The sequence below is a fragment of the Anomaloglossus baeobatrachus genome, chromosome 7, assembly GCF_048569485.1.
Source record: "Anomaloglossus baeobatrachus isolate aAnoBae1 chromosome 7, aAnoBae1.hap1, whole genome shotgun sequence".
NCBI classification, from domain to species: Eukaryota; Metazoa; Chordata; class Amphibia; order Anura; family Aromobatidae; genus Anomaloglossus; species Anomaloglossus baeobatrachus.
In genome coordinates this window covers 250,508,554-250,530,505 of record NC_134359.1, presented here as the reverse complement: position 1 = coordinate 250,530,505, position 21,952 = coordinate 250,508,554, and the positions used below count along the sequence as shown (strand labels likewise).

General features: G+C 48.2%; 1 protein-coding gene across 1 annotated transcript in view; it reads left to right on the top strand.

Annotated features, from left to right (window-relative positions):
* DNAH3 (dynein axonemal heavy chain 3) overlaps positions 1 to 21,952 on the top strand; it is a 594,186-nt gene that overhangs the window by 26,433 nt on the left and 545,801 nt on the right. Inside the window, exon 3 of the mRNA XM_075319752.1 lies at positions 9,268 to 9,490. Coding sequence (XP_075175867.1) covers positions 9,268 to 9,490 — 223 coding nt within the window. The remainder of the gene's footprint in view (positions 1 to 9,267; positions 9,491 to 21,952) is intronic.

Below are 21,952 nucleotides of genomic sequence, written 5' to 3'. Positions count from 1 at the left end.
TATTTTTTATACTTAAGTGCATGTAATTTACGCTAAATTCAAAATTATTTTTGCATTTTGTTTAATGAAAAATGTTGTACCGTCTACCTTCTATATGCTGATGCACTGTCTATTTCTGTATGCAGAATGAGTGGACTGAGAAGCGATCAGTAAGCCCGCTATGCCGGTCTGATGGGGATTTTGTAACTTTTACCATATTTTGCATATTTCCGCTCGCCCTTAAGGTTTTCCCCTCTGACGCATGCGAGAATGATGAACTAATGATCCGGGCTCTTCGTTTCCACAGAACATCTATTTCTTTGATATAACAGAATATTTTTTCCGAAAGTTTCTTTAAAGTGGGGATTTTCGCACTGTCTTCGCTGCTCTTTTAGTCCCAGGCTCGTTCTTATTACTACTATTAATAAAACAGGGAATGCCTTGTTGGCTGGTAAATGCTTATCTTTACCATGTACAGTAGTGCAGCGGGGTGATCTATAGTATGGGGGGGTTGAATGCGAATTTTCTCCAAATTGGTCTCTGGGGGATAATGAGAAGACTGCAGGACGTTTAATCAAAGGGAAAAGTAAACCGTATTGTATTTTGTACAGATCTGTCACTTCTTAGACCACAAAGCGTGTCGCTTTGACTCCAGAATGTAATACTTTGATCAATATTCTCCGCTTATGTTTTGATGCCCGATAGAAGGATCATAGGAAGATGGTTAAGGTGCCATGTGCTGCCCTCATAAATGTAAAATAATCACACGCCATTCACAACACACATAGATAACTTAGTCAACTCACACATGAAAGGAAAGTACAGTCTGATGAGGACGTATTATAGAAAAGATCATTGATGGCACATTCACAAAATGGACAAATGTCATCTGTTCAGATCAAACCTTTGGGACATTCACATATCAGCCAAACATAGGGGCTGTGGGCCATCAAACAGCAAGGACCCGCTTGTCTTTCCTTTATGCTATTTCCGCAACACTTTGGCCAATTCCACAATCTCCTTTTTGCCTGCAATGCAGTACCTATATAGAGGTAAATGCCGTATGTTATCCGCGGTAGTGATGAGGCGGCAAGGGAAATGGACCCATTGGACCACAAGGGAGGGACCCAAGCTTAGCCTGATGTGGGTATATGTGACGCCCTGGACTAGCCAGGTAGTCACAGGTAGACCCCCTGCACAAACACCAGCCCCTAATAAGGTGACAGCAGCCAACCTACAAACCCTAGTCACCTCCCTCAGGGTTTGATGTTCACACCAGGGGGCAGAGCCAGGCGGTTGGCCACGCCCACCGAGGAGTTCACAGGCCCTGAGGCAGGGAAAACAGAGTAGATTAGTTTTGACAGTGAAGTGGAGTGGAGTTCAACTGCAGACCTGTGTCCAGGTCTGCCACAGTCTAACACCAGGTGTCTGGGTTGGAGCCCAATCAACTCTGGCTAGGAGGCAGACAGTGGTTGCCACCTGCAGGAACCGGGAAGACGGCTGGTGGAACCGTAAGGGACAGGGTAGTGGCCCACCGGAACCGAACCGGGGAGCCAACCGGAAACCGGAGCACCAGGGCGGTACTCAGACCCAGAACGAGGTCCAGAAGCCACTGGACCACGTCGAATTCACTGATTGAGGTCTGGACCTTAGGTCCTTTCCCATCCCAAGACCCGAAAGATGGCAACAGCCCACCGAGGGGGATAGAAAGCCACCGCACAGGCAGAGAGATCCCACGGGCCAGCGCCTGCGGGCAAACGGGTTCCCCGACACACATCAAGCCGGGGAGCGGACTACCGTCGCTGATGCATAGGCAGTCAAGTTCTACAAAGAGGTGCAGGAGAAAGGCGGGAACCAGAGCCTTTGGTTTACCAGAGCCTCCGGGGTATCTGTCATAGTGAGTACAACAGTGCCCTCGGGCCGCGCACCGCACCACACCATCTTGCCCGCACCTCACAACCACTGGACCCTGGGACTATCACCCCCTGCCCACGGAGGGGTCAACACCAGGCTGCATAACACTGTCCCCGGGAGCCTAGTTAACGGCAGCGGTGGTGTCCACATTCACCACAACCCGTGAATGGCATCACGAACTTACACCTTTAAACTCCACGGCCCCGGTCATGAACCTTCCCCACCGAAATCCCTACACATAGCGCCAACTCCCTTTCCGAGCGACGTGACCCCCGGGTCCGGGAGGAGCTCGAGCCACCCACCAACGAGCACGGACCCGAGCGCTCAGCAGCCGGCCGAGCCCCGGGGCGGTACATATACCTATCAGGTATACTCCAGAGCCCCAGGTGGTGAAGATGGGCTTGGCTGCTGGTAGACGCCAGGTGCCATTCCCAGGGCAGTCACAATGTGTAGGGGAATAATGAAAAGCAGGACTGCTACGGAAATACTAGACTGAAAAATACAATGGACTATCTGAAAAAGTGAAAAACATGAAAATGGAATTTGCATAACTGCTATGAATAATAGGAATATAAGAGATGTTTAGACATTGTATTGATCAATGCAGAAGAGCTCCAAACCAACGCCAAGGTAATCTCTATTTCTGGGGTCCCTAACCTATATGTAACCTCACCTGCAGTTAAAAAACTTGCTCTGTATGGGAAGCAAGGGACCAAGCTATATATGTGAAGTGAAACAAATGGCTATGGGTGGGGCAGGGTTCTCAGACAAAAAGTGCATACTAGTTAAAGAATGTATGTCTGGAACACCAATGGTGCGAACATGGTGCAAGACTCAAAACACAGTCTAGTATTTTCAGTCTAGTATTCCTATAGCAGTTTTGCTTTTCATTATTCCCATATACATGGTGACTTGTGTGCAACTCTTTACGTTATTGTATAGTTATGTTTTTGAGTCTTGCACCTTGTTCACACCATTGGTGTTCCAGACATACATTTTTTAACTCCCAGGGCAGTGTCTGGAAGCTGACCCCCAGGGCAAGGATGGACTCAGGTACGGACTGTTACAAACTCTAGTGCAGGCAGGCATAGATGGGAGGGCTGTTAACAACAGGACTACAGATGAAGGCAGGTATGGATGGCATGGCAGATACTGACAGGTATAGGAAGGCAGGCACAAGAAAAGATAGTGAGAACAGGTATGGGTAATAGGTATGGGACCTAACAACAAGCTAGCAAGCAAGACACTAAACTAAGTGAGCACATTGCTCAGACACCTCCCCTAGATGGAGGATGCCTTAGTATCTAGGGCCTCTCAACCATAGGCTGAAGGCAGGTATGGATGTCACTGCAGATACTGACAGGTATGGGAAGGCAGGCACAGGAAATGGTTGTTGGCACAGGTACGGGTTGCAGGTACAAGATAAACATGACCTAACAGCAAGCTAGACACTAAACTAACTGAACACGTTGCTCAGGCACCTCCCCTAGTGGGAGGATGACTTAGGTACCTAGTGCCTCTCAGGCATAGGCTGAGAGGGAAATGGTGCGCTGGCCTTTTAAGAGCAGAGAAAGCACACGCCCTAAGGACCTGTGTGGCGTGAATAGACACCAGGTAAAGAAGGCAGGAGGAGAGCACATGGACAACCACGGTGAGGCAGGGGAGGGCACAGTCCAGCTGCGGCGGTGAGTATGTCGGCATCCCCTCAGCAGGGGAAAAGCAGGATAGCGCAGAGACGACAGCATAACATTGTACATCTTCTTGCCACACTTTCTTGAATTGCATTAATCTATACAATTTGTCATTATGGGAATATAATACAATCTCATCGGTACAGTAAAAAAAAATATTCATAAAAAAATATAAAAACCCTTTTATTATTGTTATGGGATCCTGATAGTGATGGACGACTGACGGGAAAAAATAGATTGTATTAAAGGGAATTTATCAGCAGGTTTTTGCTATGGAATCTGAAAGCAGCATAGTGTTGGGGCTGAGACCCCGATTCCAAGGATGTGTCACTTACTGGATTGCTTGGTGCAGTATTCATAAAATCCCTGCTTTCTCTGCTGTGGATGCTGATCTGTGTATAACCCCAGCTAAACCCCTGATTGGCAGCCAAAGGTGCAGTGCCAGCCCGGCCGTGTCACTGCTAGGAGACAAGGCCACACAGTGCACTGTCCGCCGCCATGTCTGCTGGCATGTGACTGTGCAGGACGCGCTGCTTGATGATGGCCGTCACGGCCATCAAGCAGCGCGCCCTGCAATACCTATAATGTGTGTGCATGTATCATGTCTATTTCTATGTGTCAGTGTATATGACTGTGTATATACCGTATTTTTCGCTTTATAAGACGCACTGGATTATAAGACGCACCCCAAATTTAGACATAAAAAAAAGGTAAAAAAAAGAAAAATGGGGTCCGTCTTATAATCCGGTGTTCTCTTACCGGAGGGGGGCAGCAGTGGTGGTGAAGCGGAGTCACAGGAGGCAGAGGTTGTGCTGGCTGGCAGGCATGGCGGGTCAGTGGCAGCGGGGTCCGTGGTGGCAGGTGGCAACCGGGGTGGCAGGAGCCGGGGGACCCGTGGTGGCTGGAGCCGCAGGGCCCGTGGTGGTGGCGGCAGCAGTGTCGGAGGGTGAGTCATGCAGCAGGCCGGTGCAGCGAGTGTCCCAGTGTCCGTGGTCCGGGTTCAAATAATGGCGACTGCGCAGATGGAGCTCTCATTCAAGAGCTCCATCTGCGCACGCGCCCGCTGCCATCATTTGAAACTGGGACCGCGAACAAACTGGGTAACTTGCTGCACAACCGCCCGGCCCGCACGCACAGAGTGGCAGCCAGCAGGCTGTCCGCCCACCCTGCGTGCAAGCGGCCAGGTACCTGTGCTTGCGTGCGGGCGGCAGCCATTTGCGGCCCGCACAGGCACCCGGCCGCCGCCCGCACACAGCACCCGGCCGCCGCCCGCACACAGCACCCGGCCGCACCCAGCCGCCGTCCGCACCCAGCCCGCCGCCCGCACACAGCACCCGGCCGCCGCCCGCACACAGCACCTGGCCGCCGCCAGCACCCGGCCGCCGCCAGCACACAGCACCCAGCCGCCGCCAGCACACTGCACCCGGCCGCCGCACACACACAGCACCCGGCCGCCTCCAGCACACAGCACCCGGCCGCCGCCCGCACACAGCACCCAGCCGCCGCCCGCACACAGCACCCGGCCGCCGCCCGCACACAGCACCCGGCCGCCGCCCGCAAACAGCACCCGGCCGCCGCCAGTACACAGCACCAGGCCGCCGCCAGCACACAGCACCCGGCCGCCGCCAGCACACAGCACCCGGCCGCCGCCCGCACACAGCACCCGACCGCCGCCCGCACACAGCACCCGACTGCCGCCCGCACGCAGACACGGGTACCCGGCTGCCACCGCACGCAAGCACAGGTACCCGGCCGCTTGCACACAGGCACCCGGCCGCCTGATCACCGCACAGACAGGACCCCCAGGTAACGCTATATTCGCTTTATAAGACGCACCCCTCATTTTCCTCTCAAATTTTTGGAAGGAAAAGTGCGTCTTATAAAGCGAAAAATACGGTATTTTATGTCTTTATGTTTTCAAATATGTATGTGTACATATCTATGTATATGTTTATGTATGTGCATGTCTGCATACCGTGTGTGTATGTATGTGTACCCTGTGCATTCAGGTCTGCATTTGTGTGCATGTCTGTGTGTGTACTCATACATTTGCATACTGTATGTGTGGCGCCCCTGCAGTAACCAGGTGCTGTAAAATAAGGTAATAACAAAGCAATAGCTCGGGTCCAACATGACTGTGCCAGTCATCACACACACACTAGCACACCAGGACATTTACACTCACAACCAGGTTGGGAGACCCCCTTAAGAGCCAGGTGACAGGGCTGGGCACTGTGAGCTAACAGGCAGTCAACTGGGAAGGGAGGGACCAGACCTGGGGGAGGAGTGAGTGGCCTGGGTAGACATCGAGAGAAAGGAGAGGAGAGGAGAGAGAACTGAGCAGTAGTAAAAGCACAGGTGTCAAGACAGACCACAGAATCTTGAGACACAGTGAAAGTAGCAAAGACCCCGCAAAGACCTGAGTAGAAAGATCAGCCACTCGAAGTAGAAAGTAGCTGGAGAGCGAGAGAGCAAGCTCCAAGGACAGAGGGATCCTGTGGAGTGGGCATCCAGGGCTCCAAGTACTTTGCACGCACGGGGTGCAGATCCCAGAACAGACTTCAAGCCATCTATTAACTCTGCCGGGTTTCCAGGACTCATCTGCCACCACTAACGTCCGAGGCATTAGCAGCAAAGGGGGGACCGGGACATATTCCCTTAAATAGTCCAAGCTGCCTGTGGCAGAACCCAGATACAGACTGACCTCCAGCAGCTCCACGCCAGGGAGGACCGACATACACCAGAGTGCATCGGTGGGAGAGTGGCACCAGGTTCGCTGGCACAGCTATAGAGGACTCGGGTGCACCTGAGATCCATCACGTCTCCAGGGTGCAAACCCAGTAAGTAAACACAACCAACCTGCACCCCTGTCTGGACTGATTTATTGCAGTGTGCCTCCACATTAACCATTCACCTACCCCTGGGGAAAAGCCCTGCTCGTGGAGGGCTCCACCATCCACGCTGCCCCATCCATCATACCCATCGGGAACCCGCAGCGGTGGCCCTACTATCCCTGGCCGCAAACTGCAAGTGGCGTAGTTGGACTATATTTTTATTTTTATTTTTTATTTAAAAACTGTTCGATGGTGCCCCCGGGTCTGGGAGCCACTCGAGCCACGGACCGCCAGATCCGAGCAGCTTGGCTTCCCCGGGGCGCGACATATGCGTGCATGTCTGCATATGTATGTTTTAATTTCTGCATATTGTATGTGCTCATGTCTGAGTACTGTATGTATGTGCATATCTGCATGCTATTTGTATGAGGTTATTTCATATTCTTTTGGAAAAAAATGTTGTCTAGGTCGACAGCTCCTGCAAAAATAGAAAAGTGCATGCTAAAGATTAATCAATGCTTGACCCAGCCACTTGCTTTGATCTAGCCACTTAGATCCTATCTTGAGGGCGCCAGGCACACACAGTATCACATAGGGGTCTGTTGACACTTGGCAATGCACATGGTTACACAACCACTTAATGGCAAAATGCTTGGCAGTCGGAGGACGTTTTCTAGCCTGTTTGTATAGGCTGACCTAGCTTCAGAAGCATACTGAATTATCTGGAATAGATCACTTTGTGCACATAGGCTGTCATTGTTGTCGGCACCACAAGTCTTACCAAGAATGATAATCTTTTGTGCAGCAGAAAAGATCATTTCACCCAACGAGCAAGCATTGCCTGGAGATAGGCAACCTTTTTAGACTGCATGATTATTGTGCAACAGTAGGAATGCTCGTTCTTGATAATCCTGAATGGAGTGACTCAAAAAAAATCTTCAGAATACTCTATTGTTTATTAATCTACACGTTTCAAGGCCCACTTGCCTCTTCATCAGGATATCGTACTTTGTAAATGAACGTTCAGGCTGGCTTCACACTATGTTTCAACCCCATTTTGTGGTCTTCCTCAGGGATTTCCACCTGAATCCTTTTATTTTGGACTTCAAATGGAAGCCCCTGATGGAGATAGTAGTATGGTGGGGAACAAGTGTTCAGTTAGGCTAGTTTCACACTTGCGTTGAACGGCATCCGTTGCATTGCGTTGTGTGACGGATGCAACGGATTCGTTGCATATAATGGCACAACGGATGCAACAGATCGCAAAAAACAATCGGAAAGCTTTTTTTTATTTATTTTTTTTTCTTCTTTACAGTTTTACCGGCAGCAGACTATTGTGAACGATCAGCTGATCACCCGGCGGCCGGGCGCTCAGCTAATCGCTCTCAAAAGCCGGCTGCCGGGCGCTCAGCTGATCGCTCTCAAAAGCCGGCTGCCGGGCGCTCAGCTGATCGCTCTCAAAAGCCGGCTGCCGGGCGCTCAGCTGGTCGCTTTCAAAAGCCGGCTGCCAGGTGCTCAGCTGAACGTTCGGCCACCGAGAGACAAAATAAAGTTTCTGTGATTAAAAAAAAAAAAAGATGAGCATGCGCAGTGAAAAATCAAGAATTCCGCCTCTCAAAAAACGTTACATCATGCGTTCCTTCCGCCCGGCAGCGTTAACGGATTCCGCTGTTTTCCAAAAGGGCGGATTGCGCCAGAAGGAAATTAACGCAACTGTGAAAGTACCCTAATGTGTCATTGATGGCAATTGTAGTTTAGATTTGGTTGTCCTAAAATTCCACAAAGGAAGGTTCAGTGTAGTTTAGGTGGATACAACTACCATATTCTTTACCCTCTGGAAAATAGTTTCCTCCCCACCAGCAGCAAGTATCATCCTCATGAACATGAATTTGATATCTTTGATAAATTCCTTTCATCCACTGGTGTAAGGAGTACTTGGCTGTTAAAACTTGTAACCTAAATGTGAAAAATGTACAAGAGTTTATTGGCAATTATCTGTAGGTTTTGTCATGAGCTGTCAAATCCACACACGTGGGTTACTTCTACGGCGTCAGACTCTGTTCACAATGCAGAGTCCGACATCTTTGATGTCTGACTCTGTTGACAATGCAGAGTCCAACAGGCAACCTGATCTCTCTTAAGTGCTCAGCTGGGCATCGGCTGAGTTGTTTCACTGCTCCCAGCCATGGAGGAGTTAATCCTTTTTGGAGCAGTGGGTTGCTGATAACCTTCCACAGCTGGTCTCCTATTTAAGGCTGGGGAGTGTAGTAGGAGACCATCAAAGATAGTTTCTGCTTGCAGTGGCGATCCTCCGTTTGGTAACCAGTGATTTGTTGTGTGTGCTATATGAAAGTTCCCTGGTGTAACGTTCTCCTTCTCCTTTGGTTTATCCTCTCCAGTGTCTTTTTATCTCCCCTCTGTGGATATTTGCGGTGTGAATGAGTTTCACTTTTACCCCCTTGTCTTTGTCTTGTGAGAGGTGTATTACTTTGTGCCCCTGCCCAACCCTGGGTTGGGGGTGCTGGGGTATTAGGTCAGAGCCCGACAGGAGACAGGGCCAGGTCGGGGACCCAGACCTCCCCACCATTAAGGGTACCTCCGGGGTGAGGGTGAGCGCAGGGGTCCCAGTCTTAGGGGCAACATAGGTCCCCCAGTGTCCCCTAGTCACTCGTGACAGCTTTGAATGCATATAGGGCCAGACAATATTCATTTTTTCCCAAAGTCATGTCAGATATATATCTAAAAGTAGTAATGTTACACCCCTCAATTCACATTTTTGATTACTTCTTTGTTCTGTAATGATAAATAAAATGCCTATATCCATCTTATTCTATTATTGTATTTTTTAGCTTGTTCTTATGCACAGTATCTACCCTCCACTAATGCAAAACAAGTCATGGACCCTGGCTGCTCCTTTCAAAGAACAAAGGTATCACCGTAATCCCAGTAACTCCATAGCCAATAATTACTCACCGACAGCTCGCGACCTGAAGCTTCCAGAGATGTCCAAGAAGATCCCATCTCCTAGGCCGGGCACAGCAAAGATGTCACCGAGACTCAGAGCCACGTCGCGTATCCTTTACACTGTTAGAGAAGATGTTCTTACTTATATGTGGTTCTTAATTCTATGGGTTTAGCCAATGATAGCATGGAGTTAGTAGTATCCCTTAAAGGGGTTGACTACTTTATCATCATTTTAACAAATGTGTGGGGGGCTTGATTTTGTGACCCTTACTAATATATAAGTATTACAGATTCTCCTCCTTTGTGAAGCATTATCTGCGTGTAAGTCCGCTGTCCTCACTGGTCTTCTGTTCTTGAATTCGTAGGTGATGCAGGACCATATCTGTCCATCAACCTTGTTTTGAGTTATGAATGATACCATTCATTTTTCCATAAAATCTACTTAAAATGGATGAAAAAATTCCAAATGCACTGAAATTTTGTAAAAAAAAACCCAAAACCCCATTCCACCATTTTTTATTTTTTTTTTTCCAATTGAAAGTTTTATTGAGTTCTAAAAGCATACATTGAGAAAACATAGATCCCTGCTGTAACTAATGACGCGAATCAAAAGTCTAAGTGACACAACGCATTCGCAAACTTCATAACAAAATATAGATGATTAATATAATGCTTGGGTAGTCATTTTAAATCTCAGAAAACAATAAAACAAAAAAGGAGAGATTAAGAAAAGGGCAGTCACCATGAGTAGAAAGGAAAGGATGAGTCCGGAAAGGAGGAAGGAAGATAAAGAGTAGAAAGTGTCGGCCGGGTCTAATGCATTGTCCGTTGTACCAAAACTTGTCATAGGGATGATGTATATTGTCTGAAAGGGATACAGCCAAGGTGCCTAGCTTCCGGAGATTAAATTAGTTCAAGAAATTTTTTGCCCGAAAGGAATGAATCCTATTGAAACCATTTAGTGGCCGTCTCTACCGTCTGTCCATGCGACTGGGCCATCACCATTTCCATGCGGTGGATCACGTTCACCTCCATTACCCACTCATCTAGGGGGGGGCAGGGTCTTTCCAGCGCCGCGGAACCACCGTCTTGGCTGCTTGAAGGAGGTGACCCAAGAGGGATTTTTTATAGGCCTTTTCCGAAACGTTAAAGATGTACAAGAGGACTGCCTCTGGGCGGCTAGGAACTGTGACCCTGGTGACCTCCTGTATGGCTGCCAACACTTTGTTCAAAAAGACCGCCAAACTCGGGCAGTGCCACCAGATGTGGGACATGGTGCCCCCATGTGCTCTACAACGCCAACAGGTATCAGGTACTTCGGGACACCAGGCATGGAGTGACGTTGGGACCCTGTACCACCTGGAAAGTATTTTATAGCTGGTTTCTTGCATCCTGGTGGCGACCACGGATCTCTGGGTCAGACGGAAACAGCGTTCCCACTGATTCCCTGGGAACGTCTGATTGAGCTCTACCTCCCATGCCACGCAAAAGCGAGGGAGAGATACCTCTGCCTTGCTAGTTATGATCTTGTAAATTTTTGATATGGCGTGATGTGTATTGGTAGGCCCAGTACAAAGGTTTTCAAAAGGCGTTATGGGAGAGGGGTGAGCCACGACAATGTCCTGCGAGACTATGAAATGTTTGAGTTGGGCATATTCAAAGTGGAACCGCATTTTGAAATTACGATTTTCCACAATCTCCAGTAGTGGTAGGAGGGATCCCCTCGGGGCCACCTGGTTCAGTCTCAGGGGGCTCTGTTTCGTACTACCCAGAAAATTGTTGGATGATGCCCCCGGTAAAAACTCTGGGTTATCAAATAATGGCATGAGGGGTCCCCTGGACTGAATCAGGCGATTCCGCAATGGTGCAGAGTGTACAGTCTTTAGTGTTTGTTTAGTGCTATAGGACATTTCAATCTTATGTTTGGTAAGAAGTGGCCAGGTCCACGGCAGGGTCGGCACTGATAAGGGGCATAATTCCTGTGCTAAACAAACCCAGAGTTTGGACCCAGAGCTATGTGAAAGGTCCAGGACTCTGGCATGGGCAGCCGCCATGTAATATCGCCTGCAATCAGGCAACCCCATTCCACCATTTTTTATGTCACTCGCAATAAGGAGAGATGTTTCCCTTTAGACTCCAGTCAGAGGCCTCTCATTCAACCAAATACTATATGTTGCTTTGCACTGAGGAAGGGCAAAATCCTGAAACACATGTCTGCAAATAGAGATTCTGGTTTGTCTTTTATCCTAAATCTTATGGCAAGGCTCAAGTTGAAGAGTTGATGCTGATTGTAGAGATTCTGGTTTGGCTTTTATCCTAAGTCATATGGCAAGGCTCAATTAAAGAGTTGAGGCTGATTGTAGAGATTCTGGTTTGGCTTTTATCCTAAGTCATATGGCAAGGCTCAATTAAAGAGTTGATGCTGATTGTAGAGATTCTGGGTTGGCTTTTATCCTAAGTCATATGGCAAGGCTCAATTAAAGAGTTGATACTGATTGCAGAGATTCTGGTTTGGCTTTTATCCTAAGTCATATGGCAAGGCTGAATTAAAGAGTTGATACTGACTTTTAGGATTGTTCCTTTCAGTATGTGGCACTAGAGTTCAAGTCATCTTCTTCTCTGAAGAGGTAATTTGCATATTTAATTTTTTAGAAGAGCATTGCTTGGCCTATAAGTCTCCTTACACTGGCATTCAGGCATGTCACTCTCCACAAGGAGAGATGTTACTCTTTAGACCTCGGTGAGACCAGAAACATTTGGAGAGTGCTATGTTGAGGGCCAGAATGTCTATGCCCACACGTTTGGGTGCCATGTTTGCTCCTTGAGGAAGCAATACTTGGTGAGAATACCTCCATAATTCTTGCTGAATTATACAATAATATTTTAAAAATTTCCATGGATTGATATGGAAAGTCTACGTCCAAAAGGAGTGACTAGATGTTCTCCTTGCCCTAGGATGAACTAACCTTAAGTTGTTTGTCAGTAGACTTTTCTGTGTCATGAAAGGAGTTAACTGTGGTTTTTCGGTGACATTCCCTGCAGAGATGCATGGCATCATCTGCGCGAAAAGTGAATTAATGTTTTATAAGCATATCCTCAAAGACATTCCCACTGATCTGCCACTGAAGGAATAATTGAAGGAAACAGAAAGTCTGCCTTGAGCCTTGAGTCTTTTTTTATAGACACCTCTGACTTGCAAAACTTGTGCTCCTGAGATGCCTTATTAGAAGCTTGTTCTTATAACAGGACTACAAATTGTGCACCACGGCTTTTAAGGCTGCGCCTTATTTACCTCTAATAAACTAAAATGGGGTGAAAAGTTTCTTCTTCTTCTTAGTAATAATACAAAATAGGTAAAATACAAAAATAATGAAGACATGTATACTGTATGTGTGTAATAAGAATACAAAATAACAACATCTACCGTGTTTTCCTGAAAATAAAGGCCACTTTACACACAACAACGTCGCTAACGAGATGTCGTTGGGGTCACGGAATTCGTGATGCACATCCGGCCTTGTTAGCGACGTCGTTGTGTGTGAACCGTACGAACGACCGGCAACGATCAAAAATACTCACCTTATCGTTGACACGTCGTTCTATTCTGAAATATCGTTGCTGCTGAAGGTACGATGTTGTTCGCCGTTCCTGCGACAGCACACATCGCTATGTGTGACACCGCAGGAACGAGGAACATCACCATACCTGCGACCACCGCCAATGAGGGAGGAAGGAGATGGGTGGGATGTTCGTCCTGTTCATCTCCGCCCCTCCGCTTCTATTGGGCGGCCGCTTAGTGATGCCGCAGTGACGCCGAACAAACCGCCCACTTAGAAAGGAGCCGGTTTGCCGGCCACAGCGACGTCGCTAGGCAGGTAAGTCCATGTGATGGGTGTAAGCGATGTTGTGCGCCACGGGCAGCAATTTTCCCCTGACGCACAACCGACGGGGGCGGGAGCTTTCACCAGCGACATCGCTAGCAATCGCTAGCGATGTCGTTGTGTGTAAAGTGGCCTTTAGACTAATAATAATGAGTCTTATTATTTTTTGCTCTGAGAGATGCTGTATTCTTTAACTTTTTTAGTTGCTTGGTAACTTCCATATGGAACCGCAACTAGGGCTTATTTTTGAAGTAGGGCTTATATTAAGGGGTGGTTCACTACTTTCCAGTAGTGACCACGTCTCTGTAAAACTGATGGGAGAGGCTTTTTCCAAATACCTTTATCAATCAATTCGGCCTCTGAGTGGCACTATCGCAGTCCACTCTTCCCCATCACATGACTCCGTAACCTCTGCATCATCACTCGAAAAGCACATTGCTTACATCGGTCATGACTCTGTCCTGACTGTAATGTGCCATCATATATGTGCCAAATAAAAATAAAAATAGCAAACTAAAGAATCTCTCTGTTGAAGCTGGACTTTACTTCATTTGTGGACTTATTCTGGGCGTGGCAGCAGCTTGTCCGGAGCTCCAGAGACTTCAGAGATTGAATCAAAACGGTGAGCTGAAAAATGTATTTTATTAATCTAATATGTGTGGGGGTCTTAGGTTAATGGAGGGGGTCCATCATAAGTGGTCCATATCAACTGAGAGCTAAATAAATTCTCCTACTATATAGCCCCTCTGTTGACTTTAGACAGCTGTCCAGCAAACGACTTGACCAACTACAGTACAGGCCAAACGTTTGGACACACCTTCTCATTCAAAGAGTTTTCTTTATTTTTATGACTCTGAAAATTGTAGATTCCCATTGAAGGCATCAAAACTATGAATGAACACATGTGGAATTAAATACTTAACAAAAAAGTGTGAAACAACTGAAAATGTCTTATATTCTAGGTTCTTCAAAGTCGCCACCTTTTGCTTTGATTACTGCTTTGCACACTCTTGGCATTCTCTTGATGAGCTTCAAGAGGTAGTCACCGGAAATGGTCTTCCAACAGTCTCGAAGGAGTTCCCAGAGATGCTTAGCACTTGTTGGCCCTTTTGCCTTCACTCTGCGGTCCAGCTCACTGCAAACCATCTCGATTGGGTTCAGGTCTGGTGACTGTGGAGGCCAGGTCATCTGGCATAGCACCCCATCACCCTCCTTCTTAGTCAAATAGCCCTTACACAGCCTGGAGGTGTGTTTGAGGTCATTGTCCTGTTGAAAAATAAGTGATGGACCAACTAAACGCAAACTGGATGGAATAGCACACCGCTGCAAGATGCTGTGGTAGCCATGCTGGTTCTTTTTTTTTTTTTTAAATTCTTTTATTTATAAATGTAATCCTTTAACAGTACACGTAACAGTTCTTAAGATCAAATGGACCTTTGTAAGATACATTCAACACACCAAAAAATAGGACATAAGGCACACTTTACATTTTTACATTGTGACAGAAAATGTTCCCGCAAATGCCCCCTTTCAGGTGTATAGACATTCAAGGTTCCATCTAGCTTTTTCAAAGAATAAATTCACATTTAACAGGTAACATACGTAACTCACCAAGAATAGTAAGAAGCGAAAGAGGAAAAGACCAGAAAGAAAGCAAGAGAAATAAAACAAAGAATAGAAAAGAGTGAGAAACTGGGGAAAAGGAGGAGGGTGGTGGGGGGGGGGGGGCTGGGAGGTGGAGGGGCCAGGTGGGGGTAAGAAGGGGTGGGGGGGGGCTGGGAGGTGAAGGGGCCAGGTGAGGGTAAGAAGGGGTGGTGGGGGGGCTGGGAGGTGGAGGGGCCAGGTGAGGGTAACAAGGGGTGGGGGGGGTCTGGGGATCCGCTTATGTACTACCTTCTGTGGTTCCCTCAGCCGCCTCAACACTGCCCACCAGAGCACCATAGTCCTCCGAGTGCTGGAAGTCCATCCACTCCCTCCACGTGGCCCAAAATTTCTCATATGAGTTGTGTAATGATGAAGTTAGATCCTCCATATACATGAGGTCATTGACCTTATTGATCCATTGAACCAGCGAGGGGGGTGCCGTGCTCCTCCATCTCTCTGGGATGCACACTCTCGCCGCCATGATGAGGAATTTCCTCAGAGATTTTTTGTATATTTTTTCAGAAGTCCCGCAGTGATGTAACAGGGCGGCAGCAGGTCCCAATTCCTCCTCTCCACCCGTCACCCGTGAAATGATATCAGACACTCCCCTCCAGAAGGGCCGGATCGCCTCACATTCCCAGAACACGTGTAGAATGTTGCCCTCTGCTGTGCCACACCGCCAGCACATGGGATCAACCGTTGGGAACATCGCATGTAACCTCGAAGGTACTCTGTACCATCAGGTTAGCAGCTTGTAGCTAGCCTCTTGAAACCTGGAGCTGATGGAGGATGTGTGCGCCAATCTGAAGACCCTTTCCCACTGTGTTGGTGTCAGCTGGATTCCCAGATCCCGTTCCCACTGTGAAGCAAAATGGGGGATTTGTTGGTCCGGGGGCGAAGATAAGAGCGAATATACTGCCGAAAGAGAATGCCGTATCGTGCCTGGTCCCATACATATTTGTTCAAACTGTGTCTTGGGTCGCTGAAAGAGGGATCTGGCTGGAAGGCTACTGAAAAAGTGTGCCAGTTGCAAGCATCTCCAATGACCAAGTGAGCTGGGATCCTGTTTAGCTGCCAATCCCTCTACCGACGGCCAGGTGTCCCGGTTTCCAAAGTCCTCTACCCGATCCACCCCGCCCCGAACCCAAGACTGAAAAACTGGATCCGCTCTGCCTGGCTCAAAGGCAGGATGGCTCAGGATTGGCGTCAAGCTCGATTGCCTGGGTAACATTTCTGATTGCACCTTCCCCGTATTACAGTATTTCACAGTTGACCCGATAGTTGGATGTGTTTTCAAGCTTGCAGGGACCTCCGAGAGCACCCATGGCAATTTGTTGAGGGGAATTGGGGAAAAGGACTGTTCAATTTGTATCCAAGCCTTTTGAGACCCGTTCCTGCACCAATCAATCATTCTAGTTAGATGACCTGCTAAATGATACCTTCTCATGTCTGGCAGCCCAATCCCCCCGCTACACTTGGTCCTGTGCAAAATAGCTCTTTTTATTCGTACCGATTTACCTGCCCAAATGAAGGAGGACTGAATGGACTCCAGAGATTTGAAAAATCCTGAGGGTATTTTGATTGGGAGCGCCTGCAGTAGATATAGAATTCTAGGTAAGATATTCATTTTGTAAATCTGGCTTCTGCCAAACCAAGAGAATAATGATTTCCCCCATCTGTCACAGTCTCGCCTAATGGAAGACAGCAGAGACGGGAAATTCTGAGAGTAGAGCAGACAGAGATCCCCAGTCAGCCGTATCCCCAGGTAATTTAGAGATTGGGATGCCCATCGGAAATTAAACGATCCCTTCAACTCTTCCACCTCTTTGGATGAGAGATTTATGTTAAGGGCCTCAGATTTCGTGAAATTTATCTTGAAATTTGATAAACTGGAGTATCTCCGGAATTCCCTCATTAAGTTGGGCAGGGAGATCTTGAGGGCTGAAACGAAAAACAGGAGATCGTCCGCATATGCAGCTACTTTGTGCGTAACATGGCCCACCCCAATACCCGCAATATCTGAGTTGGCTCGTACGTGTCTGAGGAAGGGTTCTAGCGTCAAGATGAAGATTAAGGGAGACAGCGGACATCCCTGACGGGTGCCATTAGATATTTTAAATGGGTCCGACAGAATCCCATTCACTCGGACTCTCGCTGAGGGTACCGAGTATAAAGACATGATCCAACCCATCATTCCACTTCCGAACCCCAGACACCCGAGCGTGGCTTCCATAAAGGTCCAATCCACTCTATCAAAAGCCTTTTCGGCATCAGTTGACAGCAGGATAGAGGGTAGACCCCCACTTTTAGCTTTATATATCAAATTAATGGCCTTAACTGTGTTATCGCGTGCCTCACGACCCGCCATAAACCCTGCCTGATCTGGGTGGATTATTTGAGAGATCAGAGGTGCCAGCCTGCTTGCAAGGATTTTAGCAAATAATTTTGTATCCACATTCAACAGGGATATCGGGCGATAGCTAGCACATTGTGTTGGGTCTTTCCCCATCTTAGGTATTACCGTGATGTGTGCTCTCAATGAATCTGCATTGGGAGTTGAGCCCTCTGAAGCCCTAGAATTAAAGGCTGACAGGAGGTGTGGGGATATAATCTCCTTAAGTTTTTTGTAGTATACGAGGGGGAGTCCATCAGGCCCAGGTGCCTTTCCCGATTTGGATGACCCTATTGCGTCCACCAGCTCTTGATTTGAAATTGGAGTTTCCAATGCGGCTATCTCGGAGTCTGTCAACCGCGGCATTTTTGCTTCTCTGATGTACTCTGAAATTTTACTTTTAATAGATGATTTTGACAAAGTGGGGTCATGTGTCTCTAAATTATATAGGGAAGCATAGAATTTTTGGAACGTCTCCGCAATTTCTGCCGAAGAATGTAATATTGATCCCTGAGGGTGTGTAGGGGAAATTTTTGATATAAAGGTTGTCGCCTGTTGTTGTCTGAGTGCTCTCGCTAATGTCTTGCTACACTTGTTCCCGTATTCATAAAAATGTCTACGGCATCTATTGAGGACCCCTTTTGCCTTGCTGTTGAGTAGTTTCCGTAGCTCATCCCGGACTTTGAATAAGGTTCCCCCCACCTCCGCCGAGGGCATCTGCTTATGTTGTGTCTCCAGATCTCTCAGCTGTGTTAGCAGTCTGTTGACCTCTAGTTCCCTTTCCCTCTTTCTTCTTGCCCCTTGCTGTATGAGAACCCCTCGAATAACACATTTGTGGGCCTCCCAGACCGTCGTTGGTGATGTATCCCCACCCGCGTTCAACGTAAAGTATTCAGTCAGGGAGTTCTGTACTGACTGAAGGCTTTCAGGGTCCTCCAGTAGGGAAGTGTTCAGTCTCCATTGCCACTGCTGTGGAAACGGAGACTGTAGCACCATAGACACAGTGCAAAGTGCATGGTCAGAGAATGTTATGCTATCTATCTGGGCTTTGGAGATCCTTTCGAGGTCTTTATGTTTTACAAAAAAGTAGTCCAATCTGGAGTATACCCCATGTGCATTTGAATAGAAAGAGTAGTCCCTGTCAGACGGGTGTAACAATCTCCATGTGTCCACGAGCTGCTGCTCATGTAATAAGTACCGCAGCCTGCGGAGGGCTGATGTAGGATGTGCAGAGGCCCCCGAGGAGGTGTCCTGAGCTGGGTTTAGAGTGATATTGAAATCCCCCCCCATAATGAGTGTCCCCTCCACGAAATCCTCCATAGTTTCAACAAATCCAGCCAGGGTATCAATTTGCCCCACATTGGGGAGGTATATAGAAGCTAATGTGTAAATATGCGTAGCGATCCTGCCCTTCACCAACAATAGCCGTCCCCTGTCATCACTGCGAGAGTCCATGAATTCCCAAGGGATGGAGCGCGAGACAAGAATACTAGTACCTCGAGACTTCGGGTCCGGCGAGAAGCTATGATACGCCTCAGGGAACCAGCGTGATGTCAATTTAAACGGTTTATGTTTGCACAGATGCGTTTCTTGCAAGAAAGCAATTTGGACCCCCATTTTTTTAACGTATTTGCCAGGATAGACCTCTTACCCGGGCTATGTAAACCTTTCACATTCAATGTCCCACATTTCACCTCAGAGTTCCCTGGTTTATGCATGTTGGGTCAGAAACAGTGTTGAACCCCCTACAAAGCACTGACCGGATACGGGAAAGTGGGGTAAGGATCGGGTGGGGGGGGGGATCAAGAATCAGGTAGAAAAAAGAACTAGCAGCAGAGAAGAAAGAGCAGAGAGAGAGAAAGAAAAAAAAAGCGATAAGTATTAGCAGACAGAAAATATGAACAGTAACAGCTGGCCTAAAGGAATGGCCAGTAAGTTTCACACAATAAAACTATGCAGTCTCTGAAGAACTTAGAGACCTGGTGCTCTCCAGATGGGAGAACCACCCTTGGGGTGCGTGGAAGACCAAGGGCAAAAGCTAAACAAGCTCGAGGCAGAAATGACAATATTATAGTGAACTGAAAACCCACGTCTCACCCCCCCGTTACACGACAGGGCAGTGAGAGGCACATTTCTTAGAAGAACAACACGTTTATCAGACTATCCATCAACATTATCAATTGAAGGGTCCATGTGAGACCCCCTTAGGGGGAGAGAGAGACAAAGAGAGGGGCTGTGAAAGGGAGAGCGAAAGAGATAGAAAAGGGGAAGAAAGGGGAGAAAAAGATAAAGAAGAGAGAGAGTGGAGGAAGAGAGAAAAAGGGGCGAAAGAAAAACGACGGAGCAGAGAGAGAGAGAAGAAAGAGAGAAAGGGACGAGAGAGAAAAGGAGGAGCAAGAAGAGAGAGGAGAAAGAGAGGGAAGAGAGAGAGAGGAGGGAGAGAAAGAGAGAAAAGGGAGGAACACAAACTGATAAAAGAGAGCATAGAGGGGGAATAATAATCTCTCCACCTCTCTCCCTGCCACCCAAGAAAAGAGAGACAAATACATTTCAAGTAGCAATTAACCCAATATTTAAGTTCGCGTCCGGCCTATAAGGGGCCATCCTCCCACATCTCCCGCTCCCCCCACCACAAGATAGAAAACCGCAATCAGACCCAAGTCTTCAATCTGGCTCCTCCTGGGAAGATTCTCTGGCCGGCTTGGGATCCCTGGAACTCTTCTGAGGTCTTGCACGGCGGCGTCCACCTTCTCTTCTTCTTTGGGGTAACCCGGCGGGTCTGTCCATATGTAGCCAGTTAGGGATCTCTACTGCCGGTGTATCAAGAAATTGGAAGAGACCCTCCACCTCCTCCGGCCGCTTCAGCAGATATTGGTCTCCATTGTGGCGTACTATTAGGTGAAATGGATGTCCCCATCTGTAAGATGCTCCTTTCTCTTTAATTTTTTGTAGAATAGGGAGGAGCTGACGCCTCATATACAGGGTTCTGGCTGATATGTCAGGAAAAAGCTTGATTTCAGACCCTTTGTAAGAGACGGTTCCATGGACCCATGCTTTCCTCAGTATGGCTTCTTTATCCGTGTAGTAATGCAGTCTGCACAGAACATCTCTCGGCTGTGCTGTGTCACCCGGCCCCTGGCGGAACACTCTGTGGACTCTGTCGATCACATAAGTGGAGTCCTCTGCAGCTCCCATCACTTTGTTGAAAATTAAAGTTACAGACTTAAGGAGGGCAGCTGCTGCTATCTCTTCTGAAATGCCTTTTAAACGAATATTATTTCGCCTCCCCCTGTTTTCTTGATCATCTAACAGGATGGCGACATTTTGCAGGTGTGTACTGGCTTTGGATAGAGTTTGCTCCAGTGTGTTAACTCTTTCAAATAGTGTAAACACATCATTCTCCACTGCAGTGGTGCGTGTATCCAGAGCATCAATGTCCCCTTTCACAATGGACAGAGCCCTCTCATGTGCCGCCTCCATTTTAGTAACTAGATTGTCCAGGTCATGTTTGGTGGGGAGAGCAGCCAGCAGCTGCAGGATGCGCTCTGTATCCACAGTGGAGCTTCCTGGGTTAACTCCTTGTGTGAGCTGACCTCCATTTTGGTTCCCCTGACTGTGTGGGGATTGTCTGCTTTGGGAGCCTGACAACTCCTGACATGCCTGGGAGGCCCTGCATTCATTACCCCCATGCATATCTCCATCAGTGCCCAGATTCCTGCTCTCTTCACCAGCCTGGCTCATCAAGCTCTGCTGTGGGGCCTGAACTCCACCGCCCCCCTCCTTCTGAGTATTCTGTGCAGCAGCCTCACCTCCTGTATACCCCTGCACCACTGGTCTCTGTGACGAAAGCAGAGATCTCGGTCCCAGCTGATCTCTGACGGTACCGCCCTGTACCTGCACGCCATGCATCGCCACCGCCACTTCTGTCCCGCTGCCACCACTGACGGCTGCTGTTGCTGCAGGCCCCTGCCTCATGGATGCAGGTGCCATTACTGGAGCAGGCCTGGAGACCGGAGAGAGCTTCCCCCCTTTGAACAGACGATCCACTGCTGCGCTGCTGCTTCTCAGGGCTGGTGGTCCGGTCTGTGGTGCTGTGCCTCTCTTCCCCGGCATGTTAGAGAGTGCCAGGTGGGCTTTGCTATGTTATTTGCCACCTCAGCTTGCAAGAGCTCCTACAGAGCACGTCTGCCTGCCATCAAGCTCAAGCCACGCCCCTGCCATGCTGGTTCTGTATGCCTTCAGTTTTGAATAAATCCCCAACAGTGTCACCAGCAAAGCACCCCCACACCATCACACCTCTTCATGAAAATAAAGAAAACTCTTTGAATGAGAAGGTGTGTCCAAACATTTGGTTTGTACTGTACATTACCTGAGTCTCCCATACTCTACTGAGGTCTCCTGTACTCTACGTGAGAGAGTCGCTGCCAGACATCTCTGGCGACTTCGTTTTTACAACAAAAGTCAGTTCAAAATTGGAAACGCCAGATTCTTATGTCCTCTGATATCATCTGTCATGGAAGAATCTGGGACCCCCCTGTACACATTAGACTGTCAAATGGTTCTGTTGATAAAGGCACTGCCAGGCACGGACAGAAAAAGACCCCTATGCAAAAAATTATAGGAGCCCTTTGTTAGTCCAATAACTCATCAAAA